We start from the raw sequence: 26853 nt of genomic DNA, 5'->3' as shown, positions 1-26853 counted from the left end.
CAACAGCTGATCAAAGACATTGCTTTGAGAACAAGTAGAGAAGACTCTACTTGTTTTTCTAAAACTGTGTAATCTTACATATCCATGTGTTTTTTACTTAGTTAGAAAATATAATGAAAAATTACAGGACTCCTCAATTGCAAGAAAGCCCTGAAATTAGCATTGGTAAACTCAGTTAATTTAAGGCTAAATTTAGAATTAGTGTGAAAGAAAAAACAGATGAGGGTGAAATGATTTATCCCCAAGAAAAAAATTACTTTGAAATAATGAATTCATATGTTTTATTGCACATTTGCCCCACTAAAGGACTACTTCATTGTTTCTCTTCCCTGCACTGAGGCAGAGCTCCATTATCGTAGCATGGAAATTGCTGTCTGACATTATCATGTGTTGCAAATGCCTTGCAGAAGTGTCACATAGGATCAATACACTATTAATCACATGCAAAAAATTCAATAGGCACAGTGCACACCACTGACTGTTTGAGTTCATAAGCTTTGTGAGCTTTAGGGGGTTTGCCTTTTTTCATAGCAGGATGAAGGACATCCCTTAATTGATTTTGATGTGGTTTATTTGTGGCAATAGATCTTACTAAATTGACACCAGGGTTTGATAGAGAATTGCAATCCATTCAGAAGCAGACCATCAGAATTGAAAGCAAAATCAGGCAATGCTTGTTCTCTTGGTCAAAAGATACATAACTTCAGGGCACAAGGAGGCTGAAGAGTTGAGGATGTACACAGCTTGTTGAATCTTCAACAATGCCCATCTTGCTTGGAAAGCCATCAGCTTGCCACATGGATAGAATGCATTTTGTTAAAGGCCCTCTCATAAGGACAAAGGCCTTAAGAGGTGGTGTCACCCAGTGAAGGAGTGGTTTTCCACCTTCACAGTGGGTGAGCTGGTAGAGCAGAGGGAGCAGGCAGGGATAGCAGTGGGAAGCTGGTGCTTCTCTCCAGCCTGTTGACAGTCAGGCGGCTGTGAGCTGGCACACCCAGAGGCATTAAATTGGGCCAGCAGTTGGCTTCACATGAACAAACCCAAGTTTTAACTGCTTGTTCTTCTGCTCAGAGTGCAAAGGAGAAGCAGTCTCTCTGCCTCTGCCAACCCTCTGCTCCTTCCCTTGGTCATCTTTGTGAGAGCAACCCCTGGGCTTGCTTCTCTGAGGAGGGGACAGAGCAGGAACACCATGGCTCTCCAGGCAGGACGCTTGGTTCTGCACTGGGATGCAGGAGACACTGTGCCCACGGGGATTTCAGTAGGACAGAGTCATCACCAGTGACTCAGTGTGCCAGACCTCTGCTTCACTGCATCCCGTGCTCTTCCCCCACTCACTGCCACTGTGCCATCTCCCTGGGGAATCAGGCTCCATCCCTGAGGCTGGGGAGCATCGTCTTTGCTTCAGCCCCTGCTTAGGGTCAGGGTCATGTTCCCTCTGAAATCCATTGGAATTTCTGGGTATTCATTTTCCTCCTTTCCACCCCACACAACGGAAAATGAGTTTTTCATTTCCTCCTGTTCTGGGTTTAGTTGTAACTGCTTTGTTCTTTGACATAAATAAGAAGAACAAAATGAGCATCTAGAGTATTATGTGACTGCAGATTTTCTGCTGCTGAAATCTGAGAAAAGATGCAGGATTTTATAACAGCTCAGTGCTGTGACATGGTGCCTATTTGAAGCATTTGAAGAGCATGAATGGAAACAGCAGCAAGAAAAAAAAGCATGTAGGGAAAAAAGATACCTTTTGTCCAGACCACAACTGATGAAAAAGAAATTGCATTAAGCCCTGGGCTTTTCTTTCAGAGTAGGCTTCAGCTTTATAAAGAAGTTCATTTTCCTCCTAGAAAATTTTCAGTAGCAGATTTTCCAGTCAATCTTAGAAGACTAAAAAAAGCATCACAGTGAAAGAAAAGGAAATGATGAAGTGAGAAAGGAGATGGAGAAAGTTGGAGAAAAAACTGAGAAAGAAGAAAGGACGAATGGATTCTAGGGTTTAAATAACAACCCAAACCCAGGGAAAAGTATACAGAAAAAGTGGAGTCCATTAAAGACAGAACAGTGGGCTGTAGTTCAGGGAATTTTTAGAGGCACTTTTTAAGAGGAGGAGAGGCAATGTGTGGAGTAACGGGAGTGGTATTATTTTTCAGAAATCGTAGGTATCTTGTTCAATGAAGCAGAATGAACTTGGATATGAATTAGGAACAATAAGTGAAGTCAGGTGCTCCTTGGATAATGGTGGGGCCTTGAGGGCTGGCAGACATAAAGGCTTTTTTTCCTCCAGATCAGAAAGACTTGCACTAAAGCCATGAGTTTGATCAGGGGGCTGTTTATTTTAATCATGTATCGATTGGCTTAACCACACTGCCCTGGGAGGGAGGGAGAGCTGTCAACATCAAGAATTACAGCTCTCAAAGTTCCAAGTAATCCTAGGAAATAAGCCAGACATAATAAATGCAGTTTTATTTGGGACTTGATCCTACTACTGTTGAAATCAATAGCAGTTTTTCCATCGCTCTCAATGAAAGTGGAAGCTGCTTATTTGAAGACCAGCTCTGATCCAGCAATCAGGGCATCTAATTTTGAAATATTCATTAATGTGAATGTAAAATAATAATAATTTTTTTAAAGAGCTAGCCCACAAATAGATTGGCAGTTCTAGGAAAGCTCAGTTTTTAAAGGAATGTTGACTTCAATTTGCAGGATACAAAATAAATGACAGAAAAATAAGAGAGATGGCAATGGCTAAAGAGGCAGTGAGCTTAAACACGGTTAGAAAAATTAATTATAATGTGGTAAACTGATGTCTTTCAAAAGTTATTGAGGCAGAAAAGGATGAGAGAGCACTGAGAAGCTTGAGATATACACTCTGCACAGGCTGAACTTAGTAGAGAAGGGTCCTTGAAAGCAGAACTAATGATGATACACATCATGCTGCAAAAATAGTCCATAAAATCAGTGGTACAGCCATACAGTCATTCTTCAAGCAGCATTCCCATCAAGGTCAAAGACACTCTGAATGTGTACTTCGTTTTTAGTTTTCTAATGGAAAGAGAAGCTAGAAGAAAACACATTCAGTTACCATTCTAGTGAACAATTCAGTATGTTGACTCTAATCAAAGTTTATATGCATTGGCCAAAAAAGAAGTATCTGCTTTGCTGTGGTTTCTGGCATTCAGATGCAAGACAGGGCGTGCATTTTAGCATGTATAAATATTTACAAACACATATCTGTGTGTACAGGCATACTTTGATTTTCCCCTTTCCATCAGCATTTGGAAAAACAGTGTTTGAAAGATTTGATTTTTAGAGACTATTAAATGAGGTGGCATCCACGATGGATTTGTCCTCAAGGCTCCTCCTGGAAGGTGTTGCTGTGCACTGGCTGCTTGTCTTCGGCTGTAAGAAGCTTGGAGAAGATCATTACTGTAATCCCAAAGCAAAAACTGAACACAGTGTATTTTCAGATGTGTAATCCATGGTTGTCTGTCAAAAAAAGTCAGTAGTTCAGCAGTATTGGGAGTTGTGTCTGTTCTGACAACCAGCAGGTCCTGGCTATGTTGGCAGCCTTCCCTTATGGGTATCACTCACTGTCTGCCCCCTCTGTGCAGCACCTCCCCTTCCTCTACCCCTCATTTTTTTGCGTGTTATGAGGGATTACATTTCAGTGCCAGTATTTTTTTAAAGGGTATGGGTTATCTGAGGTGCAGGCTCCACGTGTAAAGATTGATAGCTGTAGCCCAGGAGATGGCCCAAGCTGAGCTGGCTGTGAAAGTGCTCCTCTTATGGCTGGTCTTGTGGTGTTTTCACCTGTGCACCAGAGACTGATTGCTTACAGGGGGCAGCGAGGGAGCCTGGGTTATTGCAGGGTGTTTGACCTGAAGAAATTAGTGCAGGGGACAGACACGTGACTGTCCTGTGTAAGGGCCACCTGGCCACACTAGCAAGCAGACACTTGAGGAGTGCGAAGTTCCCATGCTTGATCCCTTGTTCTATTTTTCCATATTTTACCAGCATCGATTTGATAATCAATTACTCCCTCCTCAGTTAATAAGGGTTGGTACAAGTGTATGTGAGAGCAGTTCTGGTCCTGGCCCAGGCTGGATTTTTTTTGATCAGGCTCTTGCAGTGTGACTGGGCTCAGCCCAGGGGCACACCATAAATAGCAGGCTTGACTGCTGCTTTTTATTTATCCATATTGAGTTCATCAGATGAAGCCAAAGCTTCCTGGGGCCATCTGAAGCTTCCTGGAGGGGGTACTCTCACAGTCAGATGTGGCTCCTGGAAGGCAGACGTGTGTCTCCGGGAGGCAGACATATGCCTCAGACTTGGATCGCTCCTTTTGGACTATGTGGTTGTAAGAGCTTTTTTTCACAATATATTTCCTTGGGGGAATCTGATGGACTTAGATCTCGGATACCATCCCCACTAAGTGATACAGTAAAAATAACCTATTATTCTCTGGTTCTGACCTGGGCGGTGACAACATATTGTTTCAGCATCTCTGTCAGACTATTTCCCTTAAGAGCCATTTTAGCCTCACCCAGTGGGACATAGCTAAAGGAAATGAAACTCCAACCCCATTAAGGAAAAAGACAATGCCTTTCACTAAACAAACTTACTTTTCTTGGCTTTTCTTCGCCAGGGAGAATCGCCCGTACCCCCCACCCTTGCAGCCTTTGTGGACAGTTCCTGTAATTGGGAATGGGTGGGTGGACACCAATGGTTGGCAGCAAAGGGGGATAAATCCGACATCCCTTGAACGTGACAAGGGCTGGGACCACAGTCCCAGGTGGCTGCTTAGCGACAGTTCCTGTGGTACTGGTGGACTGTACGTGCCTGCCAGCCACAGCTGCCGGCCCTCCAGACACAATCAGGATTTTAGCAAGTCTGTACACAGTAAAGCTGGGCTGTTACTAATTTTGGGCAAGCCTTGGATAGGTAGTGTGCCCCACTATTGAGAGCTGGTGATTTGCACCAAAGTTGTGGTGGCTCATCTGCCACCCGTACAGTGAAACAACCCCAAAAGCAAGCATGACCTTGAGGGTTCATGGACTGAGGGAGAGATCACAATCTGTCATCATGCCCCAGCTAAGGCTGAAATAAAATTTCCACTTGCTAATTAGGTTTTCAAGCACATCCATTAATTTGGGGTATCTTGATATGAATTAGAAATCCCTTTCTATAATGCAGTTCCACTCAGTTACAAAGAAAGTCTGGAAAGGCACCATTTCACATTTGTGTGTGGGTAATTGGGACAAACCACAGGGTGATCACCTTGTCCCAGCGAGAGTCAGGGTTTACAGAATGCAATCAACTGGTCAGCCTTGCAAACTCTGGATAGAACTGACTAACACCTGGGTCAAAGTAAATCCGCAGGCAAGAGGATTAGAGCTGGCAGAAAAATAAAGAACTCTGTGTCACGAGATAAAAGTAGATTGCAAAAAATTGCAATTCCGAAGAGTTTTTAATCTTAGAGGTGGCTAATGCTGCAGGTCCCCTTCGGTTTTTTTACATAAGAGGAGCCTGTGTTCCCAGTGTTCTGTTTCGGGGTATTTCCAGTATCAGTCTCCCTGGAGAGCAGTTAAGCTCCTATTTCAAACCTAATCCTGCAGGGATCTATAAATCTATATATCTCTCTGCCCTCTTAAGCAGGTTTATGGCTGTCCCACCAGATCAGCAAAAAATTGTATGAAAAATAAGAGCATACCCTAAACACTAGGTGTGAGCCTCTCTCTTCTGCACGCTTTCTCCCTCTGTTGATGAGTGTTTCAATAACCCCTGTGAAGAACAGCTTCCATGAGACAATCCAAATGCCCTCCATTCCTCAGCCCAGAATAGCCTGTTGCCTGATGGTTATGACATGCTCCTGCAAGATGAAAGATAGGGATTCAAGCAGAACAAATAGCAAAAGAAAGCAAAAATGAGTTTTCTCCATACCTGGTAGCTGTTGCAGTGAGAGCAGGACATCAACCACCTCTTCAAAGAAATGCAGTTGTGTCCACTTTTTTTCTTTTCCTCCCTCAAGAGAGGACTGTAGGGGTTTATGCAGGATGGTGCCTGCTTGGGGCTTGGTGTGAGATGCAGATGTCTCAGGGAGGTTAAGGCTGCTGTGAATCCCTTTTAGAGACACCTCCATTAATCTCCATTCATGATACTCAACTCAAGTTAGCTACTGTGAATTAAGCCCCAAAAGCAACTAAGTGCCTAAAGGCTGTTACTAAGCTGGCCCTACCATTTGTATTCCATTATTGCTTTATCTCATACCGTGTCTCTAACAGTGACCAGCAGGAGACATTCTAGTGGAATATGTCCTGCCTTCATCCCCCTGCAGTGGTGATGGTCCATCACCCTGTGATTCACTTTCTCCTTCTGTGAGCTCTCTCTGCTGTTGATCACAAGGTATTGCAGTGCTCGTGTCACCCAGTACACTCACCAGTGGCCTTGTTTAAAAACCAGCAGAAAATCATAATGATTAACATTGTGGAGATGAAAGTCCCTCTTTAGATCACGGCCTGATAGGCAGCTGCTGTCGCAGTGCCTGCTTTGCCAAGGCCACCAACGTGCCAGTGGGGCCAGCGTGGAGCTGCTGTGGTTTGTGTTAGCCCTCTGAAACTTTCCGTGGTGAGTGGAAAGCATTACATGTACAGTGATGCATATCTATCTCAAAATCATGTTCAGATTAAAAACTTCCTGCAGAGCTAATGTCAGCTCAGTCTTTGGGTCACTGCCACAAGCTCAGTCAGGTTAGAGATCAAAACCGGTGTGCAGGTACAGGGGAGGCTGGCAGCTATCAAACAGGATTATCTGCAGCATGATTTTTTTATGGCTGCACTCACAGTGACATGTATAAGCAGTGAATGGTTGTGGTCTGGAACAAACTTGCTAGTCTGTCTGGTTCTGGTGAAAATTTCAGTATCAACATGCAAAATAACTGTATTATAATATCAACTATGCAAAAATAACTGGTCAGCTCCAGCTGAAGTTGCTTGAGTTATGTGGGGAATGAATTGGTCACATATGGCTGAGATCTCAGTTAACATAAAGGTTATGAGTCACTCCTAAATTGTTTTCATTAGAAAATCTTGGTTAAAAAGGCACTTGTTAGAATAATTCTTTCTGTTATTATTTTTGAATGTCTGTGATTTTGATAAGTTATGTATATAAATTATTAAACCAGCTATGATTTAATATTACTCATGCCACTGACTTTTTAATTAACTAAGGAGCCATCATTCTCAGCAAACTGTTCCATTGCATAGGTGTGCATTTCACAATAATTGAATATAAAGGCTTCTTTTTGTCCCTTTATTGATGTCAAGGGAAAACAGTGCAGTTATGAAAATGGAATAAACTGAAAAGATTCCTTCAGTTCCTGCAGGCTGATTAGAACAAATGACTTTCCATTGCAGTTTTTATGAATGTATAGTTTTCTGAAAGGTTTATAGTACTTCAGGGAATGGAAATTGCAGGCAATAAATAATACAGGATCGCTCAGGTTATTGGGAAGTAGAAGAATGGGTTTTATCTGAAAAGGTGAGATTTACTATTCTGTATTTCACATAAATGTTTTAAAAGGGGCCAGACGCAGTGATTTGTACTTTATTTTGGGCATGGAAGCAGCATTAGACACTTGCCCAGGAGCACCACGTGCAGGAGCCAGCACGGGGAGCGCTCCTGGGGCACCCCTTCCCTGCAGGCAGCAGGTCAGCAGCGAGCAGTGCCAGAGCTTCACAGCGCTCTGCACTGCTCTGGCCGCAGAGAGGTGACCACACGGTCAGGGGGACTTTGTCTCTCCTGGTCAGTGAAGTAACAGATATATTTTCCTATCTCAGCTTAATAAACAGCACTCTTTTGTATGGAATGAGTTTGGCTAAACAGTTCATGCAGTGCTAGAGAGTTCAGCTGGAAAAGACTGTTTAATAAACCCTTCTTTTTTTTTTTTTTTTCCTTTTTCTGTGTAGAAAGCAGAAATATGGCAACAAAGGAAAAGCTTCAGTGCTTAAAAGATTTCCACAAGGACATCCTCAAACCTTCCCCTGGCAAGAGCCCAGGGACACGGCCTGAGGATGAGGCGGAGGGGAAGCCACCCCAGCGGGAGAAGTGGGCGAGCAAGATCGACTTTCTGCTGTCCGTGGCGGGTGGATTCATTGGCTTAGGCAACGTCTGGCGGTTCCCGTATCTCTGCTACAAGAATGGCGGAGGTGAGTTTTTATTCCATGCTCAGGAGTCAGTCTGTCTGCCCTACGCTCACTATTTTTCAGTGCCTTCATCCAGTTTTTAAGAAGACTCTTCATACATCTGTTTTTTGCCTCCCTCACCAGTCTTCCAGAGAGTTTGTTTCATCACTGAATAGTTTTTATTAAAATTTTATTAAGGAAAAAGTCCAGCAATTTCAAATGTTGTGCTATTGAACCTTTCCTGCTCTTTTGCTTCTGCTACAACTGAGTCTGGGTTTTAACCAAAAGATACGCTATTAATATAGACCAGTAGGATTTCAGACCAGGGGATTTCAGAATAAGAGCAGTCTGAGCCATGTGAAAGTATTGTGTGCCTAACAATCTGCCATTGTTATTGGAGATACTCACTTTAAAGAGGTAAGAAATGCCTTTTCCAGCCTATACTCATCCTTTTTACTGAGAAAATGAGCAAAAGTACCCCAGAATAAGGTTATTGCATAGTGATACTAAAGTATCAAATATCTGTTTATGTGTGCCTGTTGCCACTTTTTTGATGATCTTGCATAAGTTCATTCATTTAATCTAATTTTGTACTACTGTATTTTCTCAACAGGTGCATTTCTTATACCTTATTTCATTTTCCTGTTTGGGGGAGGTCTTCCTGTGTTTTTCCTGGAGGTGGTGCTAGGACAGTATACCTCCGAAGGTGGAATTACATGCTGGGAAAAGATCTGCCCTATTTTCACTGGTTAGTACATCTTGTTGTGCTTTACTGCTTAAAGTCCCCTCTGTTAACAGGGTAGCCCCTCTGCTACATAGCAGCACCATTCCCCTCATGTCCATTAACTCAGCTATTTGCTCTAGTAATTAAGGGTATGATATTGGTTCCTGGAAAGGTAGAAGTCAGAGAGTCTGAAGGGAAAAGTGAGATATTGATTTTGATGCTATCAGCTTGTTAACTGGCAAAACTGCCATTAACCAAGAAAGAAATTGCATATTATGCCTTTTAAGGCAATTGCACATTTTGTTTACAGGTATCAGAGAAAGTGTTGTCTTGGAAGGCTAGATGGCATTAATGAAACCATCTTTGAAATGCTGTTTTGGTCTGGAAATCAAAATTTCTCTTCTGTGTGCAAGCTTATCATTGGCATCATCCATCTGCTACTGATACAGTCAAAACCTGGACAGCATTTTTTGGTGGGATGCAGGAATAAGGTTTTGGTCATAACTGAGTAGGTCCTGGCAAGTGTTGGTTTGATATTATCAAAGGGCCTTTTCCTACTCAGTGATCACAGGAACAGTATGAAAACTCCTGGAAGTTGACTAGAAGGAAAAATGAAAGGTTAGAAAAGTGACAGGATGCCTGTCTTGTGTGTAGATTGCCCTTTACAGCCGGACAGCACAGGCAGAATCATTTGAAATAGCTACACTAAACATGTGGCCCTGCTCAAATCCCATTTGGAAAGAGTGGGCGCTTCACACTGGTGTGTCTCTATCTCTGCCACTGTTGCTGTTCCAGGCATCTCTCCCCCGATGTCACCCCAAGCAGAAGTGGGGGTTTTCTCTGAGGCTCACCCTCCCACCTAGTACTCAAAATGCTGCTGAAGCTGATGTAATTGTGCTGCTTTAGCTTAATTTTCTTCCTCCTCCTCCCACTTCTGTGAAAACTTCTTTTTTTTTTGTTTGAGGAGGAGGAGGAAGGAGGAATGTTCCTTGTTTAAACAGCAATCTCCCAGGCATCCATAAAGAGAAAGTGTAGCTAATGTGACTAGCTGTATATGCTGAAAGAAATGCAGATGCACAGAATAAATAGCACTTGCTCTGCTTGTTTCCATCTGATATGAAAATATTCTCTGGTGATAAAGACTCCTGCTGAAACAAGGTTTTAAACTGTAAAATATGAGGAAGGTATCCCAAGTGCTGGAATATCCATCAGAATGATGTTAAAAGGAGCCTCATAGGTTCTTGTAAGAAACAACTCTAAATTTTTAAAGGAAGCATTTTTATTTTGCCTGTGGTTCATAACTGGCAAACTGTAAACAGAGGTTGATGCAGGTAACCATGAAAGCCACAAATACCATGCTTCCTTTGCACAAGTGAAATTGAGGCAGAAACAACCACTTTCACATTTATTGCTTCTTATCTCATTTAAGAGATGTCTTTTTTTTCCTCCCCACATGGACTGAGCCCAGCCAGTTGATAACTGAGTGGTGCAGGTGCTGTCCAGCTGAGCTGCTGCCAGGAAAGTTGGCTTGGGGGACAGTGTGGCAAGAATGAGGTTGCGCACATAATACCTAAGAAATGAGATAGTGCAGCAAATAAGCAAAGCCTGATGCCTTGACTTCCCTCTGCTAAACCTTGAAATAGCTGGGTTAGTGTTAAATTGGAAAAATTTCTGCAGTCCTCCCCTCAGTGTCAGCAAACCACAGCCAGACACTCATCCCTGAGTGCCAGAGATGGTGGCAGGTGTGTGCTGATGTGTGGCTGAGCTGAGTTTCCATCAGCAGTAGGGTAGGGCAGGGTACAAGCCCACACAACGCAGCAGGAACGGCACCAGCCCCAGGAGATCGCAAGGTGCAGCAGCTGTCACATCTGCACGTTTTTCTTTTCTCCCCCTGTCTTTCCAGGAATTGGTTATGCTTCCATAGTGATTGTGTCCCTTCTGAACGTGTACTACATCGTGATCCTGGCCTGGGGTCTCTACTACCTGTTCCAGTCGTTCCAGAGCGTCCTGCCATGGGCACACTGCCACCAGAAGTGGAACACGCCGACCTGCGTGGAAGACACTCTCAGGAAGAACAAAACGCTTTGGATATCGCTGAATGCCACTAACTTCACCTCTCCTGTCACAGAGTTTTGGGAGTAAGTACTCCCTCTTTATGGTGTGTTCAAGGAGCTTTTGGTGGCATGCTAGAGGTCAGTCCTGAGGTTTTATGGAAGCCCAGTAGGGAGTGTTAGATTGGAAAATTGCTCTGGGCATCAGTTTTTTGACTGGTGTTTGCTACTGGTTCTCACCTATCTTGAGACAGACTGGTAAGTCTGGGAGTTGTGGAGGCAGGTGATAGATGTGTATTTATCCTAGACCATGCAGGGAGCTTTAAAAGCCCAGTACAGCTTCTTCTTTGGAAGAAAACTTACTTCCTTCTTGGCTGTATTCTCTGCGTGTGGCAGGAGAGCACAAACAAGTCACTGCAGATGCCCTGATAGCAGGGATTTACAGTGAAAACAATGACAAATCATCACCTTTGTGGTTGCCTCTTTCCCAGCTGTTAGCATTTGCAATACACTTTGTAAAACTATAACACATTTCTCCTCAGTCTGACAGCAATGTAAGGCTTTGACCTCAGTAATAAATCTGACAGAGGTGGTAAATGTTGTCCTGTATTCTAGGTTTCTCAGGTCATCTCTGTTACATTTTTCTCTGCAGTCTGAGGAGGCTGTTTTGCCAGATGCCTGAATTTCATCAGTCATAAGCTTCTTAGTCTCATTTCTCTATTATTTTTCAAGTTTTAAATCATATTGCATAACGTGATCTCTGAACAGGCATGACCTCAAAACTCTGTGTGTTTATATAAATGTCAAAACATAGCAGCAGAGGAAGACACCTGTAGGGAAACTTAAATCCAAAGTATCTTCAAATAGTTTGTTAATAATTTTTTTGCTTGCTTACTTGCTTGCTTGCTCTGATAGTCACTTATGGGTAGAATCAGTTTCTGGCCCAGCTTGGCTTTTTCAGCATGTTTAAAGTGCAGTTTCATCTCTGATCAACTTGTACCTACTTCTCTGTTTTTAAAAATAAGCATCAGCCAAATCCCCAGCAGGAATCGTGTTCATGCTGAAGATGTTTGGCATGCATTAGGTTTAGAAAAACATAGTCTTAAGAGCTGTGCTAAAATTTGTAACACAAGAGCCAAAATATAAAGGGTCAGATTGAATCTTAGATTGGTAGTTTGTCAAAAGGCTCTGGTGGCTGGTGTGAGAGACAGTGCAGCTCTGAGAACAGCATTTACACCACGAGCTCTGCTGTTTCCCTGTTTAGGGGCAGCTGTTTCCCCAGGTGAATTCCTCCCTTGTAAATATGGAGGAAGTTGGAAAACTGTTATTAAATGGTATCTTTGGATATTTTGGGGGAACTGAGAGGCAAGAGGAGCAGGTCTCACTCCTTTGGACTCTCCCACAATGACTTGGGACTGAAGACCTTGAATCCAAGTGAGTGACTGGTTTGGTTGTGTGTTCCAAGGTCTTCACAAGGCCTCCCAAGGAAGCAGAGGTCCACAGTGCTGTCTCTGAAAATAGTTTCTCCCCTAGAGTCCCAAAGCACTGTGCTCATCATCGCTTTAGTGCAGTAATTTTTGCCGACAGTCCTCTTGTACCTGGGGGCAGCTGTGAGCTTGACAGCTCCTGCTGTGATCATGGGATTGTCCTGCTGCTCTGGAAGCTCCTACTCCTGTACTGCAGATTTGTGGGCCAAATTGTCTCCCTGGGGATCCCAGGCAGCATGTTCACTTCAGGAGACTGAAGATATCGCAACAGAAAGGAGCTGAGCGCTGGGAAAGGGCTTGTAAAACAGTGGGGGCTCAGCACACTGGGGAACAGCAGAGCTCTCAGTGGGTAACACAGCAAGTGTGTGATAAAGACTGTTATAGCAGGGCAGCCAAGGGTAAGGGGAATGATGTCCCCATGGGAGCACCTTTGTGATGGAGTTTTAGTTAACTTCCCTCTAAGGGAAACCAAATCAGAAGACTCCTCTGCAAGCTGAGCCAAATCCTCCTGTAGATGTAGTCAGGCTGGAGAGGCCTGAGGCTGGACAACAAATCCTTCATCCTCACACAGTTTGCTGTCCTCAGCTGTGCCCTCACTGTGCCTGTAGCAGAGTTGGAGCAAAGGTTGCTCAGCGATTAGTGCTTCTGGAGTAGCTCTCCCTGCACTTTGCAGCCACTTTAACTTCTGTTCTCAACAGTTTTAGACGCCTTAAGCTGAACTCTTCCCTGGAGTCTTGCTAGGGAGGAGTTTGGCTTTGTAATCCTACTAGGACAGACATACTGCTCATAATTCACTGTTTCATCATGGGCAGAACTGCCACTAACAGAGCAAGCTGCCTTCAGGAGTCATGACACTTGGAGGAGTATTAAAAATAGCTGCTGCCTCTGCATAAATAACTATTGATGTCTTAAAGTAAGAACAGAGATCATGCAGCACTGTTGTAATTAAAGTAGCATAGCTTTCACATGGTGCAAGCACTGAATATCCCCCTTTTTATTTGTCCTAGCCATGCTACTATTCTTTGCAATTCTGAAATTAAAAATAGTTTTAAGAACTTTCAGGTACTGGTCCACCATAGACAATACTGGCTGCCAGCCAGCCAGCTACTGATATTGAAAGGACAGATAAATAATTAGTCTTTAACTGGAGATATCCATCTGCTTTGTGGCACAATTAATTCCAGTTTAATTCAGAGGTTTGGGAGTATTTGGTTTCTGAAACCCAATGCAGTTTTTATTGTGGGACATTTATATAGTGTTCTCATCAGTACTGCTTTGTAAAACTAGTTCTGCCCAGGTATTATTGACCACCTAGATGCATTAACCTCTTCACACTGAACTTCTTAGCCTGGCTGGATGTTAGTGCTGCCTGACATTTCAGTTCATTTGAATTAATGTTTTGTGCAAATCACATGCTTGCTTGAGCAGCAATGAAAGGGGGTTAAGAAAATCAGGCTTTATATCAGGAGACTTACCTCTTGGTATCACATGCTTCAGGTCTTATTTCTGAAGATTTTATTTTGAAGTTCAAAACCTTAAAGGCTTACACACGTTAATACATAAAGGATAAGTGTAATAGGGTAATTATGGTTGAACAAAACCTCTGATTGTCTGGTGCTGGCCAAGTGTTTATAAATATTTGGTAATCAGCAGACTTTATTTGTCCAAATCCCAAGAAAGACCATCACATGCTAATGGCATGTAAGCCTAAAGGGAGCAACACAAAAAACTAAACAAAATCTAGAGCAGCTGTCTCTGCCTTTAAGAGCTTTAAGAGCAAACTTGAGGGTTTTTAAATTTGTTTTATATTCTCCATTTAGTATTCTTCTGCACAACCTCTTCAGTGTTAATTATTCTTGTCCATCCAACATGAAAGGGTGCTTCACCTTCCCTGGTTTGAAAAGTCCTGTCTGCATTAGATGATTAATGAGCTGGAATATCCCCCAAGAATTGCATAACTCTCTTCGTTTTATTTTTGTTTATGTTGTAGAGCCAGTTACAGCTCCTGTTACATTTCCATATTGCACACACTAGAACATATTGGTGTTCAAGGGTCAAGAGCTCCTGTTTACAGCAAACTCAGCCCCAGCATGTTGTCCCATTGATTATATATGAGTGATAGTTAATGACAGCATCACTCTATAAATCTCAGTGAGTAACAGCTCCGTATGTGAGCGGTGTGAAGGTAGCTGAGTGGGCTTGGCTGAATCTCAGTAGCACGGGGGTTATGTAACAAAATTGAAGAGTTATCAGTGCAGCCCAGCTCATGCTCCTTCCTGAATTTGAATTTACAGAGTCACAAATCCAGGTTGAGTGCTGCAAAATTTTCTGCAAAAATATGTAGGGCTAGAAGTCATAAAACAATTGTAATGCTGAAGCTCCCCTGGTAATTCTGAGAGTATTCCTTGAGGAAGTCAGTCTTTGTGAGATGGGATAAGCGAGAAAAGCATAGGAAAAGCAAGATATCTGGCTCTCAGTAGCCCACTGGGGTGTCCTCCAAAAAATCTTTGAAGAATTGCTGATGCAAACTCTAGGAGAGTTGGCCAATTGCTTTTAGTTTGGCAGTAAAAAGCAGAGAAGTCTTAGCTGAATGTATTAATAAAGCTCCCTGTTCCAAAAGACATTTGCAGTTAATTATTCACAGTTTCCTGAGAGCCAACTCTATAGATTGCCTTTTTAATATGAACTGCCCCTTTGATTAGAAAATTGCCATTTATTTTTTAAAAAGGCACAGAAGGCTGCAGCTGAACTTTGTCATCTTATAAATGTATTTTCTTCTTTTGTATATGCACAGCAGGTTTTTCCTTTGTTTCTTTAGGCTCAGGTGAAGCAGGACTGCAACTTTATGCCAAATATTCATTACTGAGGGGTTTCTCATAACTATTGAATAGCTGTGCTGATTAGAGCAGACTTACCCTGTCTGGTGCCATTTGTCCTTTTCCATAACAAAATACACACACGTTCAGAGAGAATAAAGCATTTGGTGTGAGAACGTGGTCACACAGGTAATCCAAGTGAGTTTGGCAAACAGAGACGCAAAAACAGATGGGCGAGGGTTTGAGTCCTATTAAACTGGTCAATGCAGGGCTTTTTCTAAAAACTAATTGCAGATTTTCCATCAGTGACTTCATTCACTATTATTTCCATGGTAATAGCACAAAAAAATAAAAAAAAAATAATTCATTAGTTCAGGGGAAAACCAAACCACCATGGTCTGTCTTGTACTGGATCCCCATGCAAAGCTGTGCACACCACACACATGAGCCTGACCCAGCACCCAGCTCTGGGCTCTGCTCTCCATGACTCTGGTGAATGAAAGTGCCTGACTTTTACAGCTGTCTGAAAATAAAATGTAACTAATAATTAATAAAAAAATTTGTTAGGTAGCAAGTTCACTTCTGTAGTCTTGGGGCAGGGCATTTCTGTGGTCAAACTGAGGTCAAAACTTGACTAAAAAAACCTTGCAGAAAATATTTTTTTTAAAAAAAATTTTGAAATTATTTCAAAAATAGTTTAAGTATTTAATTGTAAGCCATTGGAATTTTGAAAGGAGAGAAGCTTAGTAAGTATTTCCCTTCTGAATCAGAGTCTTTTAATGGTCAGATGCTGCTTCCTTAAAACACAGCTCAGGAATTACTTTTTATTTATTAACTTAAATGAGGGAATAAAGTTTCCCAAATAATCTGGTGTTAGCTAAATGAGACCCCAGTGTTTGGGGTGCTGAGGGCAGGTGGCAGCACCTGGGCAGTTTGTTTGGGGGGCCCCAGGGGGAGAACAGATAAGTGGTCCAGCCTTCACTCTGTACAGCTGCGTGGCCTGACACTTCCCTGCACTGCTTTTTCCCTTTCCTCCCTGTGGCAGCCTTGCTAATGAACTGAAAAGGAGCAGAAGCATGTCAGGTCAGCTGCCAGTGTCCATGATGGAGACATGGTGTGTGCTGCTGCCAGGCAGCTTCACTGGGGCAAGCTGGTCTTCGATCTTTAAGAAATCAAATACTTTTTTCATCTCATATTGGAGTGGTCCTAGGCTGCTAAAAGGAGCTTAAATTTTTTAAATGTTGTGCAGTATATTGAATTAAGGAGCCCCATAGACATAGGGGAGATGTAGGGTTGTAAAGCACAGCTTTGATCACATGAGCCATTGGCTTAGCAAGTGTTTTGAGAGCAGAGATGTGTCTGTGCATCAGCTTCCCTCCACACCATCGTGTATTCTCAGCCATCACGACCAGAGTCTGCATCAGCTGAGCTCCTGCATCTCTCTCGTTTTGTTTCCTTCAAAATTCAGGCGCAATGTGCTGAGCTTGTCCTCGGGAATTGAAGATATTGGAATTATCAAGTGGGATCTGGCACTGTGTCTCCTCCTCGTCTGGGTGATATGTTTCTTCTGCATTTGGAAAGGAGTCAAATCCACTGGGAAGGTAAGTGCTCTTTTACCCATTCTATAATCATTACAGTTAGAGATGTTAGGAATACTAAGTAATGCTGTTCTTGAAGATATTCACCATTTCTTGGAAAAAATGTATTTTTCCATTGTGTAAGAGAAGAATTCATATTCAGCTAACTTTTGAAGGTAATTACTAATGTCCAAAATGCCTGTGAGTCAAGTAGCCATTACTGGAAGTGCATCAAGAAGCAGATACAAGCACAGATGGAGCCCCACTTCGGCTCTCAGAGGATGAACATCCCACTGATGTCATGAGTGCAGAAGGTCTCAGCCTTGTGATGGGTGGTGCTCTGCACTGTGTGTCCGTGTTCCTACTCCAGTCCAGTTTATCCCAGTGCAGCAGGATGGATGTTAACATTACTGTGGTAGGGGTGTTGTGGATGCACAGCATTTTTGAAATGCCACTCACTTATGGAGGAGCTCTGTGTAGACACACAAGACTAAACTTAGGTACTCGCTCAGGAGCATTGTCACTAACAAAGATCCTGCATAGCTTGTGGGTTTGGTCCCATCACATGCTCTTCAGAATCATGTTTTCCTGTAAAGTATAACAGTTTCCTCACTCCTGAACATCCTGCTCCATTGCAAGTCTTGGTCAGTCAATTGGTTGAAGCATAATACTATTCCCCCTTGCATTCAGTAGTGTTTTTATACCTACTTTCTTAAGTTTTGAAGCCATTGTGTTGGTGTAATTCTTAGCTTTCAATCTTGTTGCTTGAGGCAGTGTTCAGATAAGTCTGAAGATAAGGAGGGGTCTCTAGTTCTATAAGTTCCCCACATTTCTTCTCAACTAGGTGGAAGGAAGTGACCCCATTAGTGCCCTTCCTAAGAAAAAGGCCACAGTGTGAACTCCTCTTTTATCAGTCCCCAGAGAAGCTTGGGGGAGAAATTCCAAGTGCCTCAGCTTCAGAGAGAGCATCATTTAGCAGTTTTAGCTTATTGTACACTGCAGAATCAACTGGTAGACAAAACTTTGTAGGAAGCCAGACCTCATGAGTTCCACTGTTGACTAAACCACTTACTTTACTGCAGTCTCTGCCTTGCTTTCTGTGTTTTTTTTATCAATGAGTCTCATTAAAAAGCTGGTGCCTTACCCTGGATTCCCACCACCTTTCCCCTGAAAAATAGCTTCCATACCTCTAAAGGACGCATTGACAAAAATGTTTGTTTCTCTCTTCCCTCTGAGTGATGTGACTCAGTGAGGAGATTGTACAAGTTTTATAGTAAAGGTGGATGCAGTAAATCTCCTGCAGCAGCAGGGTGGAAGAAGCACCTTTGGCAACCCTGGTGTCCGCTCAGTGAAGGCTCCGGTAGCACAGAGAGGCATTCCAATCTCCCCGTGGTGCTATTTCCATTCCCCATGAAGATGAAAGGTTGAAAGCAGGTCTGTGAAAATCAGTTCTCTAAAAACCTGTGTTCTCTGCAAATCCTGCAAAACGGTCTCATGTCTAAAACAGGGCGGTTGGTAGGAATTCACTCACCGCTCCCTGCGGCGTCGGAGCTCGTGCGGGTGTGCGGCCAAAGACCAACAAAACCATTGGAACGTCTCTGGCTGACTCCATTAACTTTGGGGTCAAACAAAAGTAAACTGTAAACTCTAATGGAGGGCTTGAATTATTTGAGAAGTCTAGTTTACTTTACTAGAGGGTTGTTTATAGCACTTCCCTGCTTTCCAGTGTGTTAATGGCTCTTTGGAGAGCAGGCTGGGGGTGGGGGGAAGATGTAGTCTTAAAATCTTTTAGTAAAGCATTGGAAAAATAAATATGAAATCATTATGAAAAATATTAGTTATGCTTAAGCTTTCAACAATGTGCTTGATCTTAAAAATTCCTGCAGCATTGTGAGAGAATCCCTTCCTGCAGTGCAAAGACCTGAGTTTTTGTTCATTCAGTTCCTGCAAATACATCAAAGCTTTTTTTTCTTTTTTTTTTTTTTTTTTAAGAAAACTGATTTTTTCATAGTCCTGGTTTATTTTTAAAAAATAGGAAGGTGCAGAAATCCCCCTTCTATGCTGGTTTTGGTAAAACTAGGCTAATGTACAATACATGATATTTGTGGAAAATATACAGAAAATTCAAAGAGAGAATTGAAAAGGGCATGTATGAAAAAATTTCCTTTCATTCCATGAAATCGACCCTACTCTGTGAATTATTATGGCAATGCAGGCTTTGAGTTCTCCTCATTATTCTCAGAGGACATACTTATGAAGAAAAATGGAGCATCCTGGGAGCTTTGCAGTAGTTAAGCAAATTCTGGAAAACAAAAATACATTTTAACTTATGGCAGCAAACTGTAATTACCTGGGGGAATCATCTGACTCCAAGAAAAATGCCCTTTCTTGGACAGTAGTGATTGTAGCACAGCAGTTATATAAAAAATGAGAGAAAGCACTGATGAGCAAAGAAAGCAAAATGTTAGAGGTCAAAAAGTGTGGGTCTAAAGATAGAACTGTCCAAATGCAAGCTCAATTAACCCTCGTGCTGGAGATGAAAGCAAAGGGCTCTTTCATCAAATGAATGAGGAGATAACAAGAAGAGAAGAAGTAGGCTGTTATTCAAAGAGAGTGGGAATAGAGGTTAAAGATAATGAAGACATATTTTCAAACTGGATGAATAGAGCCTTAGTTTCCAGTAATGATGTCGCTGAATAAGCAGCAAGGGCAAGAATGAAGTTATAGGACTGGAAATTACCACTTTTGAGGCTGATGCCAACCTGAAGGGCTTGATGTGTTCAAGGAGATGGGAAGGGAGCACGGACTAAATTACCTTCATCTCTGAACACAGTCCCTGGGGAAGCTGACTGTTGGAGCACCAGTGGGGCTGCACAGCAAGGTCAGAGGTAGCAGCAGAGCTTGCAAAACAGTTTGAAGTTTGTAAGTATTGAAGTTCCAACAAAGAATGAAGTAATAATGTTTCAGGGGCCCTCAGTGAGGAAACCTTTTCACTTCCCTGGCGGAGGTGCACTTGTGATGTGAGGAGGACAAGTGCAAAGGCAGAATTTGAACAAAAGTAATGAATTGTATAAAATCGTGTCTGAGTGATGTGACCATTGACTGGGGCCTCTGGAGGGATTCATGCATTGCCTTCAAGCCTAAGGCAATAAGGTGTTAAAGACCATGAAACTAAAAGTAGACACAGAAACTCAGGTTGGACCTTTTTTAGGTATGAGGGGGCTTTGAATTCCTATTGTTAGACCTCTCTTGGTTCTGGAGCTTTGGCTGCCATAGACTAAACATTCCATTTTTTTTCCTTATTTTCAGGTAGTGTACATCACTGCCACATTCCCATTCATCATGCTCCTTGTTCTACTCATCCGTGGCGTGACCCTGCCTGGAGCTGCAGAAGGCATCAAGTTTTATCTTTACCCTGATATCTCACGGTTAGCTGACCCACAGGTACAGAACCACGAGTGGGGAGCGGGATGATCTCCTGTGCAAAGGGGGATGGTGGAGGGTGATGGTGCTGATGTAATGGTAATCATATTTTTTTCCACAGTCTTTAGAGGTCCAAATATAGCATGAACTTTAATGCTGGGTTATATTTTCCAGAGATCTGCTTGAGAAGGTCACTGTTAAATGCGTTAATGCATCTTTCCATGTGTGTGTTTGTGTGTGTATGCGTGTGTATTTTTTTTGTGTCAAAGGACTCTGAGACTGTAGACTCTGTCCCGTTATACAATCTCAGCTTTCTGGTTGGTAAGGTAAGGGAGATGTATTTTTTTAATGAGGATAGTCTTTAGTTTTAAAGGAGAGACACGTGAGCTTCACAGATGGAACAGCAAGCGACAACTGTGAGTACCAGTGTCACTTATCTCCCACCGCTCAATAGGAGGAGACTGGGAGAGAAGTGAATGAAATTATAGAAGAATGAAAACCCATGCAAAGGTCAAGAAAATGCTTTCTGAGGCACAGGAGCTACTGTTTGCTTAGCCCTGGCTAGTGGGAGCTAGGCTTACTCTTTCTGTATGGATAGAAATTCTGTCTGTGCTCACAGAGTGCAAGTATGGGACACTTGAGCAGATCAGCATTGTTTCAGCCAACAGTGTTCATGTGAGAAATGAAAAGAAACCCAAAACAATAGAAGGAAGAGAAACAAGGGATCTTTGAAACAAATAAAATTTTGTTCACAGTGATAAGAAACAACATCTGTCTTTGATATTTCTTTCTAAATAGTATTTTGTTAAAATAAAACTCCAGCGGTCGCTAAAGAACTGAAGGAGGAAAAGGGTAATTGAAAGAAATATAATGAAAATTTGGTTCATTGTCTAATCTTTGCCTCTTTTACAAGACACCCTTTTCACAGGAGACACTATATTTTATGATTTAATCTTCTTTTATGGGACCCTATCATTTTTATGACCTACTGTTAGCTGTAACCAGAGTGTCAGCAGATAATGTAGGAGAGGTTCATGTGAGCTGGCCGGCTCCTGCCCACGGTCTAGCAAAAGCATCGCTCCGAGGAGACAGCAGTCAGCAAGGTGCTGGGAAGTGATGGTGGGAGGGAGGAGGTAATGGTCCTCAGTCTACATCTCACTTACTCAGACTCCTTGGTGGTTTCCACTGGTGTTAGCAGACTTGAATTTGCAGCAAGAAGAGAACAGATGGGATTCAGAGGATGTGTTTTGATAGCTTGCTATGTATTTACTAGCCAAGAAGTTCATAGTGTACGGTTATTTCACTCTGTATGTGGTTTTTTTTAATGTAATCAGGACAAAGAATTATGAGACCAAGATCAGATATGTATCTTATAAAGTGCATTGTATTTTGCTTGTTTTCCCCCCACCCCTATGGCTTTTTATCTCACTTTTGAACAGGTACAAAAACAACCAGAAAGCTAGAAAAATAAACAAACCAAATATACAAACCTGTTTCTCAAGCTTTTCACATCCTCAGTTTAAGGAATCTGTCTCTAACTGAAATGAGTTACAAGAGAAATGAGCAATGTTATAAATACTTGTGCATTTCCTATTGCACTGAAACACGTTTATTGTTGCGCCAACAGGAAGGATCAGCTGAATGACTAAGAAACTAGAAATACTGAGCATCTCTGGGGAGGGGAAACAGGAACCATTGTAGAGATTATGTTCTTCTGGGTTCTGATGCTAACAATTTTCTTTTCCTTGTGAAAGCCAAATTTGAAAATGTGTTGTTCTCTTTCCCTGTCTCCCTGGTCCTTTAGCTCTCACCCTCAATGGAAACAATTATTTTGTTGATTTTGCTTAGTTTGAACTGTGTGTTTGTGTTGATTGTTGCAATGCAACAATGCTGGTAATAACAGTATTTCTATCTTTCCCTTTAGGTCTGGATAGATGCAGGGACACAAATCTTCTTCTCATATGCAATCTGCTTAGGAGCAATGACTTCCCTGGGGAGCTACAACAAGTACAAATACAACTGCTATAGGCAAGTTTCCATCCAAGGGGGTTTAGTGTTTTAGCTAAATAATGTAAATAAAGTAGGGACAATGGGTTAATTTTTTTTTAATTAACTTGCTCCATGACATATGTGTGACTTAGGGACTGTTTGCTGCTGGGATGCCTGAACAGTGGTACCAGTTTTGTGTCTGGCTTCGCAATTTTTTCCGTCCTGGGCTTCATGGCACAAGAGCAAGGGGTGAACATTGCTGATGTGGCAGAGTCAGGTACGATGGTGTTGGTGGCAGTGGTGGTGGGCACTGCCGCCCAGCGTGTGAGCAAAGTTCTGCAGACCCAATCAGCTAACATTTAAGTGATAAAACAGAACAAGATTTCCCATAATTGCCAGAAAAAATAAGCACGTTGTTGATTTGGGCTTCAATCTAGAGCAGTGAGGGTTAGCCGGGGTTGTACTGTCTACTCTGTCTTGATTTACAGGACAGCAAACACATTTCCTAGAGTGTGTTAATCCATTTGAGTTGATATTAGAGCTAAGATAACTACACCATTATCCAGGGTCCAGAATGTCATTGATTCCAGAATTTATTCCATCCTTCTTTTCAGACTACCTTTATTTTCATTCAAATGCAAATTGCCAGTGTTTTATGTATTTTTCATAGCTTAGTGTTGCTTGCTCACAGCACTAGAGTAGGATCAGTACCTTGGCCTTTTGAGGGCACACACACACATTCGTTCCCAGATCTCACTGAGAGGCAAGAGAAGCCAGAGAACTCCAGCTCCAGGGTTTTGTGGACCATTTCACATGCAGGAGCTCTAGGTGTTGCAATCCTGCATTTGTCCTCTGTAGCTTCAGTGTGAGGTGCACAGAATTGTCAAATTCCATTTTGAAACCTGAACTTAGGCTCCCCCCATGTTTCAGAAGTGTCCTTCCTGTTAACAGTCAGCTATGCACGTGCAGAGGTAGAAGCTCAGTCCTCGTAGCTTGTGACTGTATCTCAAACAAAACAGATGACATTTTTCCTCTGTGCATTTCTACTCCATGAGGGCAGGTGTAAGCATGTGTTTTCACATAGAACAGACAGATTAGTTGGGAATTATCATGGAAAAATAATGAATTGGGCCTTGACAGCCATGAGGCTTAAGCCTAATCAGATTCTAGTAATAACAATGTCACCTGAGTGCACTTTAGATATTTCCTTCTAATTTTTTGAGAACATTTAATTCACCTGCATAGTATTTGAAAGCTTTCTTCTGCAAACATGCTATTAAAATGAAAAAGTCAATATATCTTCTAATTACATGGCTCTGGGAGTTAAGTCTTTAAGAAAAATGTCTCACTTCACAAAGGCTAATGAAAAACTAATGGCATTGATGGCACCGCTGGATTCTTGGGTGGCTGCAATTGGCATAGCTCTTGCAAGTGCAGTTAGAAACAACCTTGGCCATAATGCTTATTCTGATCAGAGGTTGATTGCTTTGTTTGGAAACAGGAGGCAAGGGAATAATCCTATTAAATAAATCATAAATAGCCCTTTTTTTTTCAATTTTTATGTAGATAGATCAATTCCAAGAGTAGTATTTTTAAGTATTTGTACATTAGGTTTTTCTCTGGTCAATATTTATTCTAATTTTTATTATTATATCTGTGATAGAGGCAGCTACATTCTTGTCACTTGACATTTTTAGAGTTAAGCAATTCTATAGTAACACTGGGTTGTTAAGTAGTCTTTAAACACAAATTAACTCAGTGTTTAAACAGCCTTTTCCCAACACCTCAAAGAGCAATTTTTTAAAGGAGGGGTTTAATAGATTATTATAGGGACAGCAAGGGCACAGATTAGCTTCTGAACTCGGCTTTTGATTTTTTTGCATATTTTGTTGTCTATTCCTTTATTTAAATCTGTCACCAATGGCCAGAGATTGCAACTGTCTCACCATGTCGTGGGTGCCCAACACTGTTGGTCTTTGGCTAAGTCCTAGGGGACATTTCTATGTGACAGTAAAGACTACTGAAAATATCCAAATGTATCCAAACCACTTCCCATGTGTTTTCTTGCTGCCTTTCTCAGAGAGATAAGTGCAGAGCTACTGAAGACACTTGGTCCCTCTGGGATGGGTGTCCCAGGACCTGCATTTGGCTCTGGGAGAAGTTTTCATTGCTTCTTCTCAGCACAGAAGGATTCAGCAGGTGCTTGAGCCTCTCTTTTCTGGCCTTGCCTTTTTTGGTTTCTTTTGATATAAGGTCAGACCTGCTCCCCTGAGTCAGGAAAAAGTGACTAGAGGTGCTGCCACTTGGCTGCAGCGCTTGGCAGAAGATGTTGTCCACAGGGCTGGGACCCCATCTCTGCCCAGTGAGTTAAATTCCTCCTGCCCTATCCATGACACCATTTGTTTGCACTCCTGAAAGCCATGGGAACATCAACAAATTTGCTGACAGCAGAACCTCACGGCCACATTTTTTCCCAGTGCCAAATTCAGTGTTGGTGCTGTGTGCCTGGGACACACTTGTCAGCCAGGGCTGGCTCCTGCTGAAAGCACTGGTCTCTGCTGGCCTTCACTGGCTTTAGCAGGTTTACTCAACAGTTAACTCAGACTTATCTGAATCCTCAGTGAAAGCAGATTTTAAATAAACAGCTTTTATTTTCTTTTCAGAAATGTTTTTAAAGATAGAGAGGAAAGCAGTGGGGGCTCAACAAAATCATAGTGAGTCCTGTCTAATCCGTGTGACCTCTGTTTGGCTGGAAAAAATACTTTAACACCCATGCAATTTGTAGCACTGTTACACCAGCACAAGATTTGCCTTTTTTTTTTTTTTTTTTTTTTTTTTTTTTTTTTAATTCCATTTGCAAACAAATTGAGATTAAGTATGTCTGACAATAGTGCCTTGGGTTTCCTGGTGCCTGCCTGGTCTCTGCCTCTGCAACTCTCCAGCCATGCCACAGCACCCCATGGCAATCGGCCAGTGCGTGGGCTGGGATCATGGCAGTGCTCACTGGCTTTTAATAGCAGCCACAAGTGCTTCACTTTTGCAAAACACCCTTCAAAACAACAGGGTTTCAAATTAAAAACAATTTTTAGATTATTTATATTTCGGTTGAGGGACTGCCAGGAACATTTTCTTTCACACGGACTTTTCTTTTTATATTTCAACACTTAGTTTCAAAGGAAAATCAAAATTAGCTCAGGGCTCAGGGCACTTGGTATTAGTTGGTATCACAGTGCAAGAACAGTTTCACTGGCCAAAGCATAGAGAATTGCAGCAAATTTTGCAGTTTCATATCTGTCTCATCAATTGCACAGATGAGCTGCAAACGCCATCTGTTAGGAGCTCTCCCTCAGAGAGAATCTATTGTATCCACTGAATTAAGGGGGAAAAAAATCAAAGCTCCCCAAAATTTGAGACATTCACCAATTTTTTGGTATCTTCTGTCATATAAAATCTTAGTTGTGTTTCATTTAAAATAAAATTAGTTGTTTGATTGTTGGCTAATTTGTATTTATTTATGTTCAAGTATTTTCAGTGACTTAAAGTTTTCTTTAGTTTGAAAAAAAGTCATCTCGTTTTACCTCTTTCTCTTGCTTCTTTTTCCATCTTGTTGGAAAGGAAAAGTGGGAGGTAGGAAGAGAAGTGTTAGATATTTTTCTGTACAGATCAGAGATAAGAATTTTTGGCCCCACACTGCAGCATCTTTAAAAAAAATTCCTTTTCCCATTGAAAATTACATGAATCCACTTGAAAACTGGAACTTTGAAGGCTCCTCCAAGTAAACAAGCAGATGAGCCAGGCATTCCTGGTTTCATTCTGAATTGTAATCTGCCCTCAGAATTTTTTGTCAGCCTCACCATATTTCTTCATCTCTGAGAGCCTGCCATGAGTGCCAAGTTGCCAGTGTTCCTGTCTCCCACTGGTGGAGGGCTCTTCCTCTCTCCACAAAAGCTCTCACAGAGGACAGCTGGTAGCACCTGCTCCAGGTGAGGGGGAGACAAGCAGTGCACCTGTGCTCCGTGTGGGGGTACAGTGAGGTGACACCTGGTCACAAGGCAGGCGAGACCCCTCTAGAGAGGAGCACTCCACACATTGGGCTCCAGAGCAGAGAACCTGGGCACTCAGCCCCAAGCACTCAGCTCCAGCTCCATTGGTCCTCCCACACTTGCAGCCCATCCTGCAGTTGGGGTGGTGATGGTCACGCTCGGTGTCACCGTGGCAGGTCCATGTAGGCTGGCCTGGATAGGGGCAGATGGTGTAACAGCATGGGGAAGCAATTTTACACAGAGTGATTTTACACCCCAGCAGTTCCTAACAGCAGTTTTCTCAATTTTCAGTTGATAAAATTAGGAGTAGCCTAATCATTCAGTGCAGCAGGGAGGGTTTGCAGAAGAGAAGGAGCAAACTCCTTGGAGTGCAAACCCCAGTTTAGAAAAGCCTTGCAAGGTTTGGAGGTTGCATACAGAGGGAGGCAGTGGTTGCATTAGTGGAAATCCCAGGGAATGTTTATAGCAGAGTCCCTTTCCCTGCATGCAAAAGAGTTTCATCAACATCATCTTCATCATGACCATGTGGGCTAGCAATGGGATTCTGCCATTCCCTTGGGTCACCC

At 42.4% G+C, this 26853-nt stretch overlaps 1 protein-coding gene across 28 annotated transcripts in view; it reads left to right on the top strand.

The window, feature by feature from the left end:
- Positions 1-26853, top strand: part of SLC6A6 (solute carrier family 6 member 6) — a 124152-nt gene that overhangs the window by 85652 nt on the left and 11647 nt on the right. For 27 of the 28 annotated variants that reach the window (XM_086846095.1, XM_086846088.1, XM_086846094.1 and 24 more), the window contains 7 exons: positions 7962-8201; positions 8791-8925; positions 10805-11039; positions 16724-16856; positions 20142-20276; positions 22180-22283; positions 22397-22521. In XM_086846095.1, the coding sequence (XP_086702221.1) occupies positions 7973-8201; positions 8791-8925; positions 10805-11039; positions 16724-16856; positions 20142-20276; positions 22180-22283; positions 22397-22521 (1096 nt within the window). In that variant the 5' untranslated portion in view covers positions 7962-7972. Of the gene's footprint in view, positions 1-7961; positions 8202-8790; positions 8926-10804; positions 11044-16723; positions 16857-20141; positions 20277-22179; positions 22284-22396; positions 22522-26853 lie in introns of those variants that run through there. The other variant, XM_086846104.1, reaches the window with a different exon arrangement.

This window comes from Cyanistes caeruleus, chromosome 11 (assembly GCF_971803275.1).
Source record: "Cyanistes caeruleus chromosome 11, bCyaCae1.hap1.1, whole genome shotgun sequence".
Lineage (NCBI taxonomy): Eukaryota > Metazoa > Chordata > Aves > Passeriformes > Paridae > Cyanistes > Cyanistes caeruleus.
The sequence above is the reverse complement of the archived record's forward strand: the minus strand, read 5'-3'. Positions and strand labels throughout refer to the sequence as shown.